General features: G+C 35.3%; 1 protein-coding gene across 3 annotated transcripts; it reads left to right on the top strand.

Annotated features, from left to right (window-relative positions):
- The first annotated feature begins 605 nt into the window (after nucleotides 1-605).
- Nucleotides 606-15,213, top strand: LOC143852208 (pleiotropic drug resistance protein 3-like). 3 transcript variants are annotated; one of them, XM_077361587.1, is made up of 24 exons: nucleotides 606-1,023; nucleotides 1,619-1,742; nucleotides 2,249-2,334; nucleotides 3,157-3,241; nucleotides 4,413-4,572; nucleotides 4,685-4,761; nucleotides 5,193-5,246; nucleotides 5,432-5,522; nucleotides 5,754-6,055; nucleotides 6,146-6,427; nucleotides 6,539-6,852; nucleotides 6,960-7,120; nucleotides 7,212-7,318; nucleotides 7,434-7,587; nucleotides 7,675-7,815; nucleotides 10,130-10,203; nucleotides 10,307-10,639; nucleotides 10,728-10,967; nucleotides 11,499-11,582; nucleotides 12,169-12,302; nucleotides 12,501-12,728; nucleotides 13,623-13,794; nucleotides 13,916-14,170; nucleotides 14,680-15,213. In XM_077361587.1, exons 1-24 carry the CDS (start codon nucleotides 638-640, stop codon nucleotides 14,944-14,946), a joined length of 4,311 nt encoding a protein of 1,436 aa, XP_077217702.1. In that variant the 5' UTR covers nucleotides 606-637; the 3' UTR covers nucleotides 14,947-15,213. The 3 variants fall into 3 exon arrangements, with proteins under 3 accessions (XP_077217702.1, XP_077217701.1, XP_077217703.1); XM_077361586.1 differs by having other exon boundaries at nucleotides 607-1,023; nucleotides 10,728-11,018; XM_077361588.1 differs by lacking the exons at nucleotides 606-1,023; nucleotides 1,619-1,742 and having other exon boundaries at nucleotides 3,102-3,241; nucleotides 10,728-11,018.
- Nucleotides 15,214-15,313: the final 100 nt, after the last annotated feature.

Raw genomic sequence — 15,313 nt, forward strand, 5'->3', positions numbered from 1 at the left:
AGTGATTAATTTTAAAGATTGTACAAAAAAACAAATCTTCACACCAAAAATCTCTAATTTTATGTCATAAGTATAATTTTAGAAGGAAAGTATATTTTCACATCAAAAACATGATACCCTCAATAAAAACAATTATATCAATATATTAGAAAATAATTTGCTATGTTATTCAAGAGATATTTAGCAAAGTCACCGTAAGTTTCGAGTTTCGGGTTTTTTTCCTCTAAACATGACCTTACCTAAGACCCATGATTTCTAAACCCGACCCATGTTATTTTCAGTGCAACCTTAATTTTCAGCACAATATCCCGTAATAGAAGTGCTCTCTCTCTCTCTCTCTCTCCCTCCCACTAAGCAAGTGAATGCACGCACTTTAATGTACTTTAAAATAACTTCAAGTCTACATTGACTTTTGGCTAATATTCATTTTTTTCTCATCTTTCAATAGAATTTTTTATTTCATTATCCATTTAATTTCACTAGAAGCAAGTTCCATCATCATGGAATAAGAGAATCCTTTGTTTTCCAATGACGCAAGGTCTTACCGCATCAATGAAGAAGACCTGAGAACAATTATAAGTTCTCTACATCTCTCTTTAGCTTTCTCACTACTTTGAATCTCTCCAAGCTCTCAACCATGGCTCAGTTGGTAGGTAAAGACGACATTGAGTCGCTAAGGATCGAGTTATCGGAGATTGGGAGAAGCAGGAGGTCATCATTACAACGCCAGAATTCGAGTTTTCGGAGCAGTTCTACTGTGAATTCTATGAGAGAAAATGATGACGACGAAATAGAATTACAATGGGCAGCAATTGAGAGATTGCCCACTTTTGAACGGCTTAGATCATCGTTGTTTGATCATTGTGAAGATGGAGGTGAGGTCCACAATTCCAAGGGGAAGAAAATGATTGATGTTACGAAGCTTGGAGCGATAGAGAGACACATGTTCGTTGAGAAGCTTCTGAAGCACATTGAGAATGATAATCGCCTGTTGTTGCAGAAACTAAGAGAAAGAATAGACAGGTAAGCTATGCTTATGTAATATGTTATATGGGATTTGCTAGTGTTCATCCCAGAAGGCATTTCGCGGATGGTCTGTTGCATGTGAGAGCAGGCCCACTTTTTAGCATATTTTGTCTTATTCATTTAACTCATCTGAGGTGGCTATTCTCTCCCACAAAAGTAAGCCATGAAACGACTTCTGATATTGGCACTACCATGTTTTAATAATTGCATAAACTCAGCTTGTTGTTTCTTTTTTAATTGCCTTTTTAGCACTTTTTGAAAACTGTAATAACCTTTGTCAGTTGTTTAAATAATAAAAGACAAAGATGAGTTAGTGCAATTATCAAAACATGGTAGTGCAATTTCAGTAGCCTATATATATTGTATGTTTAAAGTTTAAACAGTACGAAATGAAAATAAAAAAGATGAATTAGGTTGAATTTTCCCTGATAATTCTGGGTTGTGCATATATCAGTTTTCTGAATTCTGGTGTACATATATTATATGCTTACACAATACAAACTGAAAGAATAAAGAAGAATAAAGGTCTGTTTTTCCTGATAAATGTGTTTACATCTGACATGTTATAGTGGTATATCATTATCTGTTGTAGAGTGGATGTGAAATTGCCTACTGTGGAGGTGAGATACAAGAATCTGTGTGTGAAAGCACAATGTGAAATAGTTCATGGGAAGCCCCTGCCTAGTCTTTGGAACACCACTAAAAGCATATTCTCTGTAAGTGGGTCTGATGCATATTTTTAGTTTCATGTATTTTATGTAATCAATTGGGTTCTTTCATTAATCACATCCATTAACTTTTGGGTTTCTTAAATTAAAGGGTTTATATATTATATCTTAAGTGGATGACATCTCAATGGCTATTACAAAGTTGGTGAAAACAAAATAGTTTTACTTCATTCAGAATAAGGTTCTTAAATTAAACCTAGAAAGTCACAAATAGTTTTTAGTAATTTCTAGGAACCAATAAACAAGGGCGATGATATTTTCACGCCGCCTCCCCCCCCCCCTTTTTTAACGTGATCTGACGTCAAAAAGCGTTAAAGTTGCCCATTGTTCACATTATAAGGGGGCGAATGCGTACTGCAGAGGGGGTGAAAATATCATCTCCCATAAACAATTCCAATATGAAAAGTCAAAGGAGCAATGGACCTTCCAAATGTTACTTGGGGTTTCTTACATAAGGTTCTTAATTTTTTATTAGCAATGGAAATTTATTACAGAATTTTGGAAAATTGCCCTGTTCAAAGTCTCAAGAAGCCAAGATAAGCATCATCAATGATGTCAGTGGAATCATCAAGCCTTCAAGGTAGGGATATGTAGTTCTACAATATCAGGAAATTGAATATCTAATGTTATCAATTTTCTAATGACTTATTTTAATATATCCTAATATTCATAGCCAATCAAGTCTTTTTTATCTTCCTTTCAATCGTTGACAAAGAAATTGGTATTCTAATATTTATTACTTTAAAAATTGTACATGCTATCTTCTATTTTTAAGTTCTGTTCTTTCAAGTACTGTATTTCTTTAAGGACTTTACTAAATAAAGAATATTTTCTTCAATACATATTCTACACCCTAGAATATGTATTATCTAATTTATACATTTCATATGCAGTGCGTGTACAAATTAGCAAACGCATATGAAATTTACAAATGCTATCTAATCTTTCAAATGCTATCTAAACTTAAAGTTAACCAGGTAATGCATATGTGCATATTTTTAGATAGCATTTCAAGATTAGATAGCAAATGCTATCTTCTGTTTTTAAGTCCTCAAAGTAAACCATCTTTCAAATGTTATCTAATCTTTTCTTTCATCTACCAAATAAAGAATATTTTCTAATTTGTACATTTCATATGCAGTGCATGTACATATTTTGCTTGTAACTGAAAACTTACAAAAGAGTTGATTTAATCAATGAATAAATCTCTGGTTGATGGTTGAAATACATTTTTTTCTTAATAAAGTTCTTGGAATTATCTCAATTTCTATTTCTGAATTTGAAAATACGGGATCGTTTTCAATTTGTTTGAGTTTTATAAGGGAAGCAATGGAAAATGAATTTCAGGGTGATGGCTTGTCAGCATTGAGGTTGACAAATAGAGGCTTCTTTATGGGTGCAGGATGACTCTATTGCTTGGCCCTCCAGGGTGTGGAAAAACCACCTTGTTATTGGCACTTGCAGGAAAACTGAACCAATCTCTCGAGGTTTGTTCTTCAGATTCTTTTATCAATATCCTAAGGAAATTCATTTATGAAGAATATTTTAAATATACAGATACAGAGATAAATTTATGTATATAGTAGTGGTAAATATAGATAGAATCATCATGATATAATTTAATGGTTTTTCAAAGCAAGGCTGCTGCAAGCTGCAGAGAAATTTTTTTAGGAGAATAGACCGGATGTTATATTATAACCACTGTTTAAAACTCTTAGTTAGAGAAGATCTCGTCCGATGTAAAATTCAGTCAAATCAGGCGAGCCAATGGCTGACATAACAAATTTTTATTGACTTGGGGGAGTCAAAGGAGTTTTTGATTGACTCAGAAGGGCCAAAACCGATTTGACTCGGGTAGTTTTTGTGCGGACATTAGAATTAAATCAGTAAACAAAGAGGCTGAGACACTGAGGCTGTTTTATATGCACAGGAGTTTTTGATTGACTCAGAAGGGCCAAAACCGATTTGACTCGGGTAGTTTTTGTGCAGACATTAGAATTAAATCAGTAAACAAAGAGGATGAGACACTGAGGCTGTTTTATATACACAGGAGTCCTGGATTCATTTTCAACTAACAAAAAAGGATCTGAACTACAAATTAAAACGCCATGATAGATACATAAAACAAAATTGATCACTCCTGAAATGACATTAAATACTTTAAATGCAGTTTAGATGAATTTCAAGTAAATATTTGATACATACTTAGTATGGTGTATGTGAATTAGTTATAAAGTAGTTATTGCAGGATTTTGCATTTTAAATTTGTGGATGTTAGTTACTTGTTATGTGCCATGTAAGTGGGTGTTGGTTACTCGTTATCGGTTATGTAAGTGGGTTAATGGGGTAGTGATGTGGCACTCGTTCATGCTTGTATTTAAGAAGTGTATTGTAATGAAAATGAAGGGAGAAGAGAATTTTTACAGCAAAGGAAACTTTGTTTTGAGGAGAGTCATGGTTCCTCTCGAATTGAACCTCTAGGAGGTCCGGTTGCCTCGAATCAACCTCTTCCCCCATCATTTCTCTCTTTTTCTTGTTTATTTGTGTTACGGCCAATTAGGCACGTAACAATATTATGGTTTCCTTTAGCAACTGTTTGCCTGCTTGAGTTATATACATTTAATTCCTGATCAAATGTTTGTAATTTGTAAATTTCAGGTTACAGGAGAAATCTCCTACAATGGATATGGACTTGAAGATTTTGTTCCTCAGAAAACATCAGCTTATATAAGCCAATATGACCTTCACATTCCAGAGATTACTGTAAGGGAAACACTTGATTTTTCAGCGTGTTTCCAGGGTGTTGGAAGCAGGGCAGGTAAGCTTCTCTTGTTCCACTAAAAATTGTTTCTTTATATTTTTCGTAATCAGAAGAAGTTCTACTACACTTACATGTGTTATGTTAGCTAATTTGTTATCTGTATGTGAAGAAATTATGATGGAAGTCAGTAGAAGGGAAAAGGAGGCTGGAATTGTCCCTGAACCAGACATAGACACTTACATGAAGGTAATATAACATCTCAAGCTATTCACTTCCTTTCATGTTACTCAAGGTCGGGTTTCCACTAATATGAGTGCGTGGACTTGTTGATTTTGAACAACAATAGGCATTTTATAGAAATATATGCATGGTATGGATGAAAAACTATGCATAACTTGGCATTTATCCCAGCAATTAAATAAAGTTCCTAAATACTTGGACTTAAAGTTGAATGTAATTTCTAAGGACAAGATAATTCACACTTAATAGGAGTAGGAAGAAGGGTTGTGACTGACCAAGTATCCAGGAAATGTCCAGTATGATGCAATGCAAGTTGAAAAACAGTACCCTTGCAAGATAACTTCGCTTTTTTATCATGCTTTCTCCGTTCATTTATGGTAGGGATGCTTTGTTGTATTCCCACATTGAAAATCTGACAGATGGAATTTTTTAACCAGGCAATTTCTGTTGAGGGATTGGAAAGAACCCTTCAAACAGACTACATTTTGAAGGTAATTCTCTTTAACATAGCTAAACTTCAAGCCACCAGTAAAATAGATAAGCTGAAATATATTCTTCTTCTGCATCTAAAGAATTGAGTAGAGACATATTTATGTTCTTTCGTAACAAGAGTCCCTTAATGTTTTTTTCTTTTCTTTATGTTTATGAATCTTCTATCATGTCCTCGGCTGATCAGATCCTTGGATTGGACATTTGTGCTGACATAATGATTGGTGATGCCATGAGAAGGGGCATTTCTGGTGGTGAGAAGAAAAGACTCACTACAGGTAATCTAAAACGCCCAAGCATTGGCATTCTAAATTGGTCTGATGTTTTACTGGAGACTGTTTCTACTTCATTCTAGGGGTGTTTATAAGAATTTTCTCTTAGTTTTCTTAGATTTCTGACAATTTTAATTAATGGGCTCAACTTGAATTGATCCCAACTTTCTGTGCATTATTTTCAATGGATTTTATTGCCTCGAAGTGATTCTTTCATTGAATGATTTTATTTGGTAGGGGAGATGATTGTCGGGCCCACAAAAGCTCTTTTTATGGATGAAATATCAACTGGTTTAGACAGTTCCACTACCTTTCAGATTGTTACCTGTCTTCAACAGTTGGTGCACATAACAGACGTAACTGCATTGATTTCACTTCTTCAGCCTGCACCTGAGACGTACGATCTTTTTGATGACATCATATTGATGGCAGAAGGAAAGATAATATACAATGGTCCACGCAGTCATGTTCTCAATTTTTTTGAAGATTGTGGATTTAGGTGCCCAGAGAGAAAAGGGGCAGCTGACTTCCTCCAAGAAGTAATAATAGCTATGATAATACTTATCACTTTTATTTCTTATTTTGTACTTTGGACTGGTTCTAATTAAACAGTTTCGATTGTTGTTCAGGTTATCTCCAGGAAAGATCAGGCACAATACTGGTATAATACAGAAAAACCTTACAGTTATGTTTCTGTTGATCAATTCTGTAAGAAATTCAAGTCATCTCAGATTGGTCAGAAGTTAGATGAGGAGCTTTCAGAGCCATATGATCAGTCCCAGTGCCATAAAAAGGCATTGTCCTTCAGTGTTTATTCACTGCCTAAATGGGAACTATTTAAGGCTTGCATGACTAGAGAATTACTACTCATGAAGAGGAATTCATTTGTTTACATATTCAAAACAACTCAGGTAGGAATGAATTCCGAAACTATTTCATTAATTGAAACTATTATTATTGTTTTGTTCAGACATCTAAACACTTTATGTTCATCTATGTGCATGCCTTCATTCTTTCTGCAGATTTTCTTCATCGCATTAGTCACAATGACTGTTTTTCTGCGTACAAGGATGCATGTTGATGTGGTTCATGCCAATTACTATATGGGTTCTCTCTTTTACTCAATTATAATACTTATGGTCGATGGATTCCCAGAATTGTCCATGACAATTTCTAGACTTTCAGTTTTCTATAGGCAGAGAGATTTTTACTTCTATCCTGCTTGGACATACGCTATTCCATCCTCTCTTCTAAAGATTCCAATTTCATTGGTAGCGTCTTTCATTTGGACAAGCCTTACGTACTATGTTATCGGATACAGCCCAGAGGTGACAAGGTGAGAATAATCTCAAAAGCCCAAATGGTTAAGTTTTCCTTACATAATATCCTGTAGCCACTTATAGTCTCACCAATTATCTAAGTTATGTATGTTATTTTTCTCAGGTTTTTCCGCCAGTTCCTTCTACTTTTCGTTGTTCACCAAATGTCGATATCGATGTTCCGTTTTATTGCTTCAGTTTTTCAGACTGCGGTGGCTTCTTTAACAGCTGGCACCTTTACTTTACTACTCTCCCTAGTGTTCGGTGGTTTCATTATACCGCGAAGTAAGGCTGTCCATACCTGCTCTTTCGTTCAGTCTTAAAGTGAACTATTCAAAATTTCTTATAGATGTACTTAAGGATGTCATTATTGCAGCCTCTATGCCAGCTTGGTTAGAGTGGGCATTCTGGATTTCACCATTCTCATATTCTGAGATAGGAGTTTCTCTAAATGAATTCCTTGCCCCAAGGTGGCAGCAAAAGGTGAGTTGTGGATTACCCAACTTGTTGGATTCTGTGATTGGATTTTTTTTATTTTTTATTTTTTGGAGCAATTGATTGTATTGCCTAGTAATTTTCAGTTCAATTTCATTTACAGATCTCATCAGTAAACACAACAATAGGAAAGCAAACACTATCAAGCCGTGGGCTGAACTTCAATGGATACTTTTATTGGATATCACTGTTTGCCTTGTTAGGATTCACAGTTCTATTCAATATTGGATACACAGCTGCCTTGACTTTCTTAAAGCGTAATTTCATCCTTTTCAGTTCTTTAGGCTTATTTTAATGAACGGTTTTGTCGTAAGTATATATTTAATTTACCCATATTTTTTCAGCTCCCCAGATGTCCCGTGCCATTATTTCTCGTGAAAAGCTCTCTCAGCTTCAAGGAAGAGAAGACCCTTGCCATGATGAACATTTACAGAAGAAGCCCACTGCTGCTCCACTCAAAACAACCGCAGAACCCCGACAAGCAGGTGAGACTATTTTCCTTACTATCTGTGTTCTGACTTCTGACACAAATAATCAACAAGGTTGGAGGGAAGATAACTATCTTTAAGAGAGAGAAAATTGTTTACTGATGCCAAAAGCTAACTTGCCAGGAGGCTTCAAATTCTTCGATAAACTTGCATTTGAGTGGGTTGAGCCTCTAGCTCAATTGGTTAAGGCTTTGGTTTTCAACATTGAGATCGGAGATTCAATCCCAGCTTATCTATTGAAAAAAATAAAAAATAAAAAAACTTGCATTTGAGGATGATAAATGGGTGCTTTAGATAGCCTAAATCACAAATCCTAGATCAGCTCACAAAACCAAATGTAAAACATAGAAAAACTAAAAGCCTTCTACAATTACAAAGCAAACACAAAAGCTACCAAAAGACACTTAATTTCCCAAGGCTTTCTTTGAATCTTTCAAGGCTTGCTCCAAGTCCAACTAAAGCCTTGATTAGATTTTCAACATAATCACTTAGATTCTCAAGGAATAGTTTAGAATTCCAACAGCCACAATTTACACTAGACCATTACCATGCTGAGTTTCTTCATTTTTTTTTAAGATAACACACTTCAAAGACTTCTGTAAAAACGACTGCTAGTTGATCTTGAGTCTTTCAATACTTTGGCATCAATTACTCCTTGATCAAAGTCATGGATGAAATTGCACCTGATTGAACATGCTTGCTCTTGTTGTGAACAACTGGATTCTTTGTGAGTGCAATAGCTGAAATTTAGTCACTATAATTTTGTGCTTGCAATTTGAGGATTTTTGAGTTCTTCTAAAATCCATCTCAGCCAGTTACCGAGGACAATGAAATATACTCTCAACTGTAGAGAGACCTAGAACTATTTATATCTTTGAAGTCCATTACATAGTGCCCAAACCAATACAGAAAATATAACGGAAGTGCTTTTCCATATTCAATATTTTGTTCCCATCCACCATCACAATAGCCAACCAATCTTGAATTTCAATGCTTCCATAAAACATATGCCATGATCAATGGTTCCACTTACACATCTCAAAATTCTTTTATCGGCTCCCCAATAATTTCTTTTTGGTGATTCCACGAGTTGATCATATACCGCAAACATAAGATCCGATCTTGTGGCTGTCAAGTACATGACATGAGACTACCAACAAGAAGGGTCTCGAAAAAGTACTTGGTTAACTTTAAAAAGGCTGATTTGACATCTATTTGATACACTTTCCATCTTCTTTGGACTGCCAATGCTAAGACCATAAAAAGTCTCAAGGTGAGCAACTGGTGCATTTGCTTCTTGATAATTGATGCCATGTCTTTGCTTATAGCCTTCCACAACTAAACGACTTTTATACTGTTTTTCTAATGGTAAAGAATTAAATTAATAAAGAAACTCTCTCTCTCTCTCTCTCTCTCTCTCTCTCTCTCTCTCTCTCTCTCTCTCTCTCTCTCTCTCTCTCTCTCTCTCTCTCTCTCTCTCTCTCTCTCTCTCTCTCTCTCTCTCTCTCTGGGGGGTCTTGTGTTACTTGTGATATTGTTTCAAATCATGGAGTTGTTTTTTAGTGGGAGTCATTTGATTTTCCGACTCTTCATATCCTGTCTCAACAATATCCCATAGATCTTGAAATTCATATGCACTTTCATTTAAATACTCCTGTAGTAGCAAATTTTTCTTTTGAACTAAGTTGAGGTTGCAACATTTTGTTGGATGCCATGATTATCCTTCAGTAAACATCTGATACCACTTTGATGAAAATAATGCAACTAGTTTGAAGGAAAGAGGACTAACTTCAAGAGAAGAAAATTGTTCTCTTGGTGCCAAACACATCAAAAAATAAAAGCCAACTTGTTCTACTACACAGTATGTTTCAAATTTCATTGTTAAACTTGCATTTGAGGATGATACACAGGTGCTTTATATAGCCAACATCACAACCATGAGATTAGCACACCTAATTGCACTTAAATTTTCTGAGCAACAATCTGCACAAAACCAAATGTAAAAGATTGAGAAACTAAAGGACTTTTACAGTTACAAAGCAAAAGTAGAAGCTACTAAAAGACACGTTTCCAAGGCTTGTGTTGAGTCTTCCAAGGGTTGCTTTGAATCATCCAAGGCATGCTCCAAGTCCAATACACCCACTTACAATTCCAAGGCACGATTAGAATTCCAACAAACTCATTTAGATTCTCAAGGACTTTCTTAGAATTCTAAATGTTCTCGTTAGTAGAAAAAATTATAGAAATTACAAAAAATAGATTTGAAATTCTCATGTGCTTTCTTTTTAAGGTTGACATGGTTGGTTTCCAGGGAGAATGGTTTTACCCTTTCAGCCACTAACAATAGCATTTGAGGGCGTGCAGTATTACGTCGATGCTCCTCTGGTAATCATGTTAAAGTACTCATTCGCATTGAATTCTCAAAAAATCAGTCACCAAGTATCAATCAGATCAATAAATTATCTTTGTTTCATTGTATCTCATCCAGGAAATGAGAGAGCAAGGTTTCATGCAGAAAAAACTCCAACTTCTTCACGATATTACAGGTGCATTCAAGCCCCGTGTTCTTACTGCATTAATGGGTGTGAGTGGAGCAGGGAAAACAACTCTCATGGATGTTCTTTCTGGAAGGAAAACTGGTGGTACCATTGAAGGACACATAACAATTGGAGGATATCCTAAAGTCCAAGAAACATTTGCTAGGATATCAGGTTATTGTGAGCAGACCGACATACATTCTCCACAAATTACTGTAGAAGAATCAGTTATATACTCAGCTTGGTTGCGGTTGCCACCTCAGATTGATTCAAATACTAAATCTGTAAGTAATCCTTCGCACGGTAGTAGAATAACTAAGATTATATTTTACATAAGCTCATGATAAATTTGGTGGATCTTGTGTTTCACAGGAGTTTGTAAATGAAGTCCTCGAAACGATTGAGCTTGACAGAATTAAGGATTCTTTAGTAGGCATTCCTGGTGTCAATGGTCTATCAACTGAGCAACGTAAACGGCTAACAATTGCAGTGGAGCTTGTTTCTAACCCCTCTATTATATTCATGGATGAACCCACATCAGGTTTGGATGCAAGAGCGGCTGCAATTGTCATGCGTGCAGTGAAGAATGTTGTTGATACGGGAAGAACAGTGGTTTGCACTATCCACCAGCCCAGTATAGATATATTTGAGTCATTTGATGAGGTAATATGGCAACCGATGGATTATATGCACGATAAAATATGAGGGTACAGTTATTTTTTCATAAAATAATGAGAATTAAGGGGTTCCGAAATATCTGTATTCCCCAAAAGTTCTATAAATGGTTAAGAATGCCCTAAAGAAAATTCATTGGTGAGGTATTTGAGCAATAATGGAATTTATGATATTCACAGTTAGCAAATTTTTGAATAGGATCTTCTGATAATCTAATTAGTGTGGCTTAGTCTACAAGGAGAGCATCAGCAGGATTTTCTATTAGCAATGCTTGCTGTCGATTAAAAACTAGTGGATAATTTGTATTGCTTTACGTAATATAGTGATATCTGTTCAGATCAGAAAATTAAACATTTGATGTTGCTTTCTAGAAACCATGGTATTTGCTTACATTTCATATTATATCATGCTCGGGATGAGGCACAACGCATGTTTCATTTTCTAATGAAAATTTTACTCTTCTTGCAGCTGATTCTAATGAAAAGGGGAGGACAAATAATCTATTCCGGGCCATTAGGCCAGCATTCAAGAAGTGTTATTGAATATTTTGAGGTAAGATAGCGACTGATGCACTATAACCTTTGGCTATTGTTTTTCCCACTTGAATAAGAACCAGTCATTGAAAATGCTTTCTTGTTAGGATTTCTCTTCATTTTGCTGTTTAGATATGATAGGAGGTGATTTGGATTGGGTTAAGGGATTGGTGATTGTTTCTTATAATCTCATGCGCTTGTTTCTTATTGTGGAAGATGATTTCTCTCCTTTGGATGTAGACAATCTTGTCGAACCACGAAAACACTCATGTTACCTTGTGACATGCTTATTTCCATTGTGTATGCGCTTCCCTTATGCCCTCTCTTATATGGATTAACAATAGTAGTAAACATGCTCTTATAAATCACCTACAAAAATATGAAATTCCCTTGGAAACTGCATATTCTGTATCTCCTTTCTCCATCTCTAACATGTATATGTGTGTGCGCGTGTGTGTGTGTAGATATAGATATATAATAAACCAACATCAACCAGGTTGTGATGTTTAATAATTAAAGTGAGACAATGCTCAATGTATATAGAATAATATTTTGCAAACAACTCATGGTATACCTTCAATTTTCTTCCATCATTTTTTTGGCAGGGCATTTCTGGGGTATCAAAGATCAAAAACAATTATAATCCAGCAACATGGATGTTAGAAGTTACCTCTACATCTGCAGAAACAGAACTTGGTGTTGATTTTGCGAATCTTTACAAGGAGTCCTCTCTGTATAAGTGAGTGATAATTCAACAGTAGCCTATATTCAAATTCTAAGTGATTTTATTAACTTGTGGCCAAACATAGATCAGCTAATCAATTTATGCTACAATAAGATGAAAAATAATGAATACCAGGATGGCTGGGTACTTCAGGCCAGATACTGATAGTTTAACTTTATTTGTGAATTCATTATAGTGTTATTGTGATTGTAGGGACAACAAAGAGATGGTTACCCAGTTGAGTACACCACCTCCAGGTTCAGAGGACTTGCATTTCCCAACTCGCTTTCCACAGAATGGTTGGGAGCAGTTCAAAGCATGCCTTTGGAAACAACACTTGTCATACTGGAGAAGTCCTGAGTACATCTTGGTGCGCTATATGTTTATGATCACCTCATCATTGATCTTTGGAGCGCTGTTTTGGAAGCGTGGGAAGAAAATGTTGGTCATTTAACTCTGCTGGGTTCATATATGCACTACATGCATCTAAGAGCAAATCAAATCTTACAAGATAGGACCAAAATATGAGTGAAAGCAGCAAAATGTTTTATTTAATTTGTTTCTGAAAATAAATACTTAGGTGGGTTTTCTTAATCAGGATATTACACCAAAGACTCAATAAAACCTTTTCATATAATAAGCCAAACAAATAAATATAATATACATATACACATATACTTGTTTTATTCGTCTGCTACAATGTGTAAAGAAAAAGAAACAATATTAAAAACACCATCTGGATTAATTGTTGTTTCAAAAATTTAGGCTCGGATGAGAACTCGGCCAAGGTAAAAGAGAGTCGACTAATAAAACATGAACCTCAATTGGTTACTACTGGTCAGCTTAATGCGGTCATTTTTTCCTTAACTCGGCGAGGCAAAGGAGTTTTGGATGATTTGGTAGGGAAAATTTTGGACGAGGATGAGAACTCAGCTAAGTTAAAGAGAATTGACTAAGGAAGTTATTAAACTATGGAATTAATAATGGAACAGCATTCTGACTTCGATTTTGAGAAACCAAATTAAACTTGTTCATAAAATATATACGATTTTTTTACAACTACAAATTTGATACAGAACTTACACTTACCGCTATTTTACAACCTCTGATCACTATTAATAAACTCATTTATCAAGTGTAAGCGTGGATACTAGTGAGAATCTGAAGTCTAATACAAAAAAAAAAAAAAAAAACACAAAAAAAAGGCATGGTTTGATGACTTTTATCATGATTTAGAATGTACCGATTCAATATGAGACTATTTTATTTTCATTTCTTCATGCAAGAGACTACTTGCCAAAAACATGAACCTCACCATTTTTTCCTGATCTATAGAAATGACCAGCAAGACTTGTTCACAATACTTGGATCGATGTATGCTTCCGTGGTCTTCTTCGGCATAAATTGCTGCTCATCAGTTTTACCATTTATTGCAACCGAGCGCACCGTTTTTTACCGGGAAAATTTTGCTGGCATGTATTCTTCATGGGCCTATTCGTTTGCACAGGTCCAAACATCTTTATAGACTTCGTATTAGCCTTTACAATCGTTCAATATTACTATATAAGTATTGTTTAATTTTAACTTGTACAGATCTGATTGGTTTCTGTGTTTCTGCAATGTTGTAGGTGGCCATTGAACTTCCTTACGTATTCCTCCATACACTTCTTTTTCTGATAATCACATACCCATCAATTGGTTATTACTGGTCAGCTTATAAGATCTTCTGGTACTTCTATGCCATGTTTTGTACACTGCTCTACTACAATTACCTCGGCATGCTACTTGTGTCATTGACCCCAAATGTTCAGGTAGCTTCTATATTGTCATCAGCCTTCTACACAATGCTGACTCTATTCGCAGGCTTCATTGTACCTGAACCAGTAAGTCAGCCATTCACCAAGGTTTTAAATGTCGGTTTCAGTGTTTGTTTTGGCCACCACCGAAACCGAAATATTTCAGTTCCAGTGGAAATTTCGGCCGAAAACATGTAAATTTTTGACAAGAATTTCTGATTTTTAAAAAATTTCACCAAAATTTTTTTTTGGCCATTTTGGTGGAAATTTCGATGGAAATCTTTAATATTTCGGTAGAAATTTTGTAAAAAAGGGTGAAAAATGAATCATGTAAAAATGTGATTCAATGTAATTTGGTTTCAGTCCAAAACAAAACCGAAATATTTTGGTCGAAATTTAAAACTATGCCATTCACCTCCTTTGTCAATTAGTTAGAAAATTTTATTTAGAAACTGTCACAACCTTCACTTCAAATATGACAAAATTTCTACTTCACTTTTTATATGTTCTATACCCGCATGATCTAAGTAGCTTCCATGTCATTGGGTGAATGGCGAAGTCATAAAACTAAACCAATTTATTGTGCTTGCTTGCAGCAAATTCCAAAGTGGTGGGTTTGGTTCTACTGGATGTGCCCCACATCATGGACTCTAAATGGTTTATTTACTTCACAGTATGGAGATATAAAAAAGGAGATAATGGTATTTGGAGAAACCAAAACAGTTGCGTCCTTCCTACATGATTACTTTGGGTACCACCATGATCGTTTAGGTGTTGTGGCCATTGTCCTTACTGCTTTCCCTCTTCTCTTTGCTTCTCTTTTCGCTTATTGTATAGGGAAAATGAATTTCCAAAGGAGGTAGAGAAATACATTAATGTTAATGTTCTTGATGCATAGCAACACCTGTATAATGAGCTAGCTGGGATTTTCATTAAAGAATTACAATCTTTGATGGGTTGTGGGATTGCTAGGGACAAAGCAATGCTTTCAGGTTTGGAGTAAATACAAACACTTGTAGTAATCAGTAACCACTAATCACTATTTATGTTGTTATGAAAAAACCTCTTGAATAGCGATCTGTAGAGAATTAAATGCTGCTAAACTCTTTGGCTTTTACTCTTTTGATAGATGTCTCATTTCTTAATAGTGGGTTTATTTCTGAGGTAGGAAATGCATGTTCGTTTATGTGAGAATGAAAGAAGTACATTTTCTCTTCTTTATCGTACGTT

The sequence above is a fragment of the Tasmannia lanceolata genome, unplaced genomic scaffold (assembly GCF_043159265.1).
Source record: "Tasmannia lanceolata isolate RefF3 unplaced genomic scaffold, GAP_Taslan_0.1 ptg000019l, whole genome shotgun sequence".
Lineage (NCBI taxonomy): Eukaryota > Viridiplantae > Streptophyta > Magnoliopsida > Canellales > Winteraceae > Tasmannia > Tasmannia lanceolata.

What these genes read in the sequence shown, in the direction of transcription:
- LOC143852208 (XM_077361586.1), top strand. Translation starts at nt 638, where the DNA reads ATGGCTCAGTTGGTAGGTAAAGACGACATTGAGTCGCTAAGGATCGAG. An exon ending in ACATAGACACTTACATGAAG is followed by an intron (nt 4,762 to 5,192) that starts GTAATATAACAT and finishes TTTTTTAACCAG; the next exon opens with GCAATTTCTGTTGAGGGATT. An exon ending in TTGATTCAAATACTAAATCT is followed by an intron (nt 10,640 to 10,727) that starts GTAAGTAATCCT and finishes TGTGTTTCACAG; the next exon opens with GAGTTTGTAAATGAAGTCCT.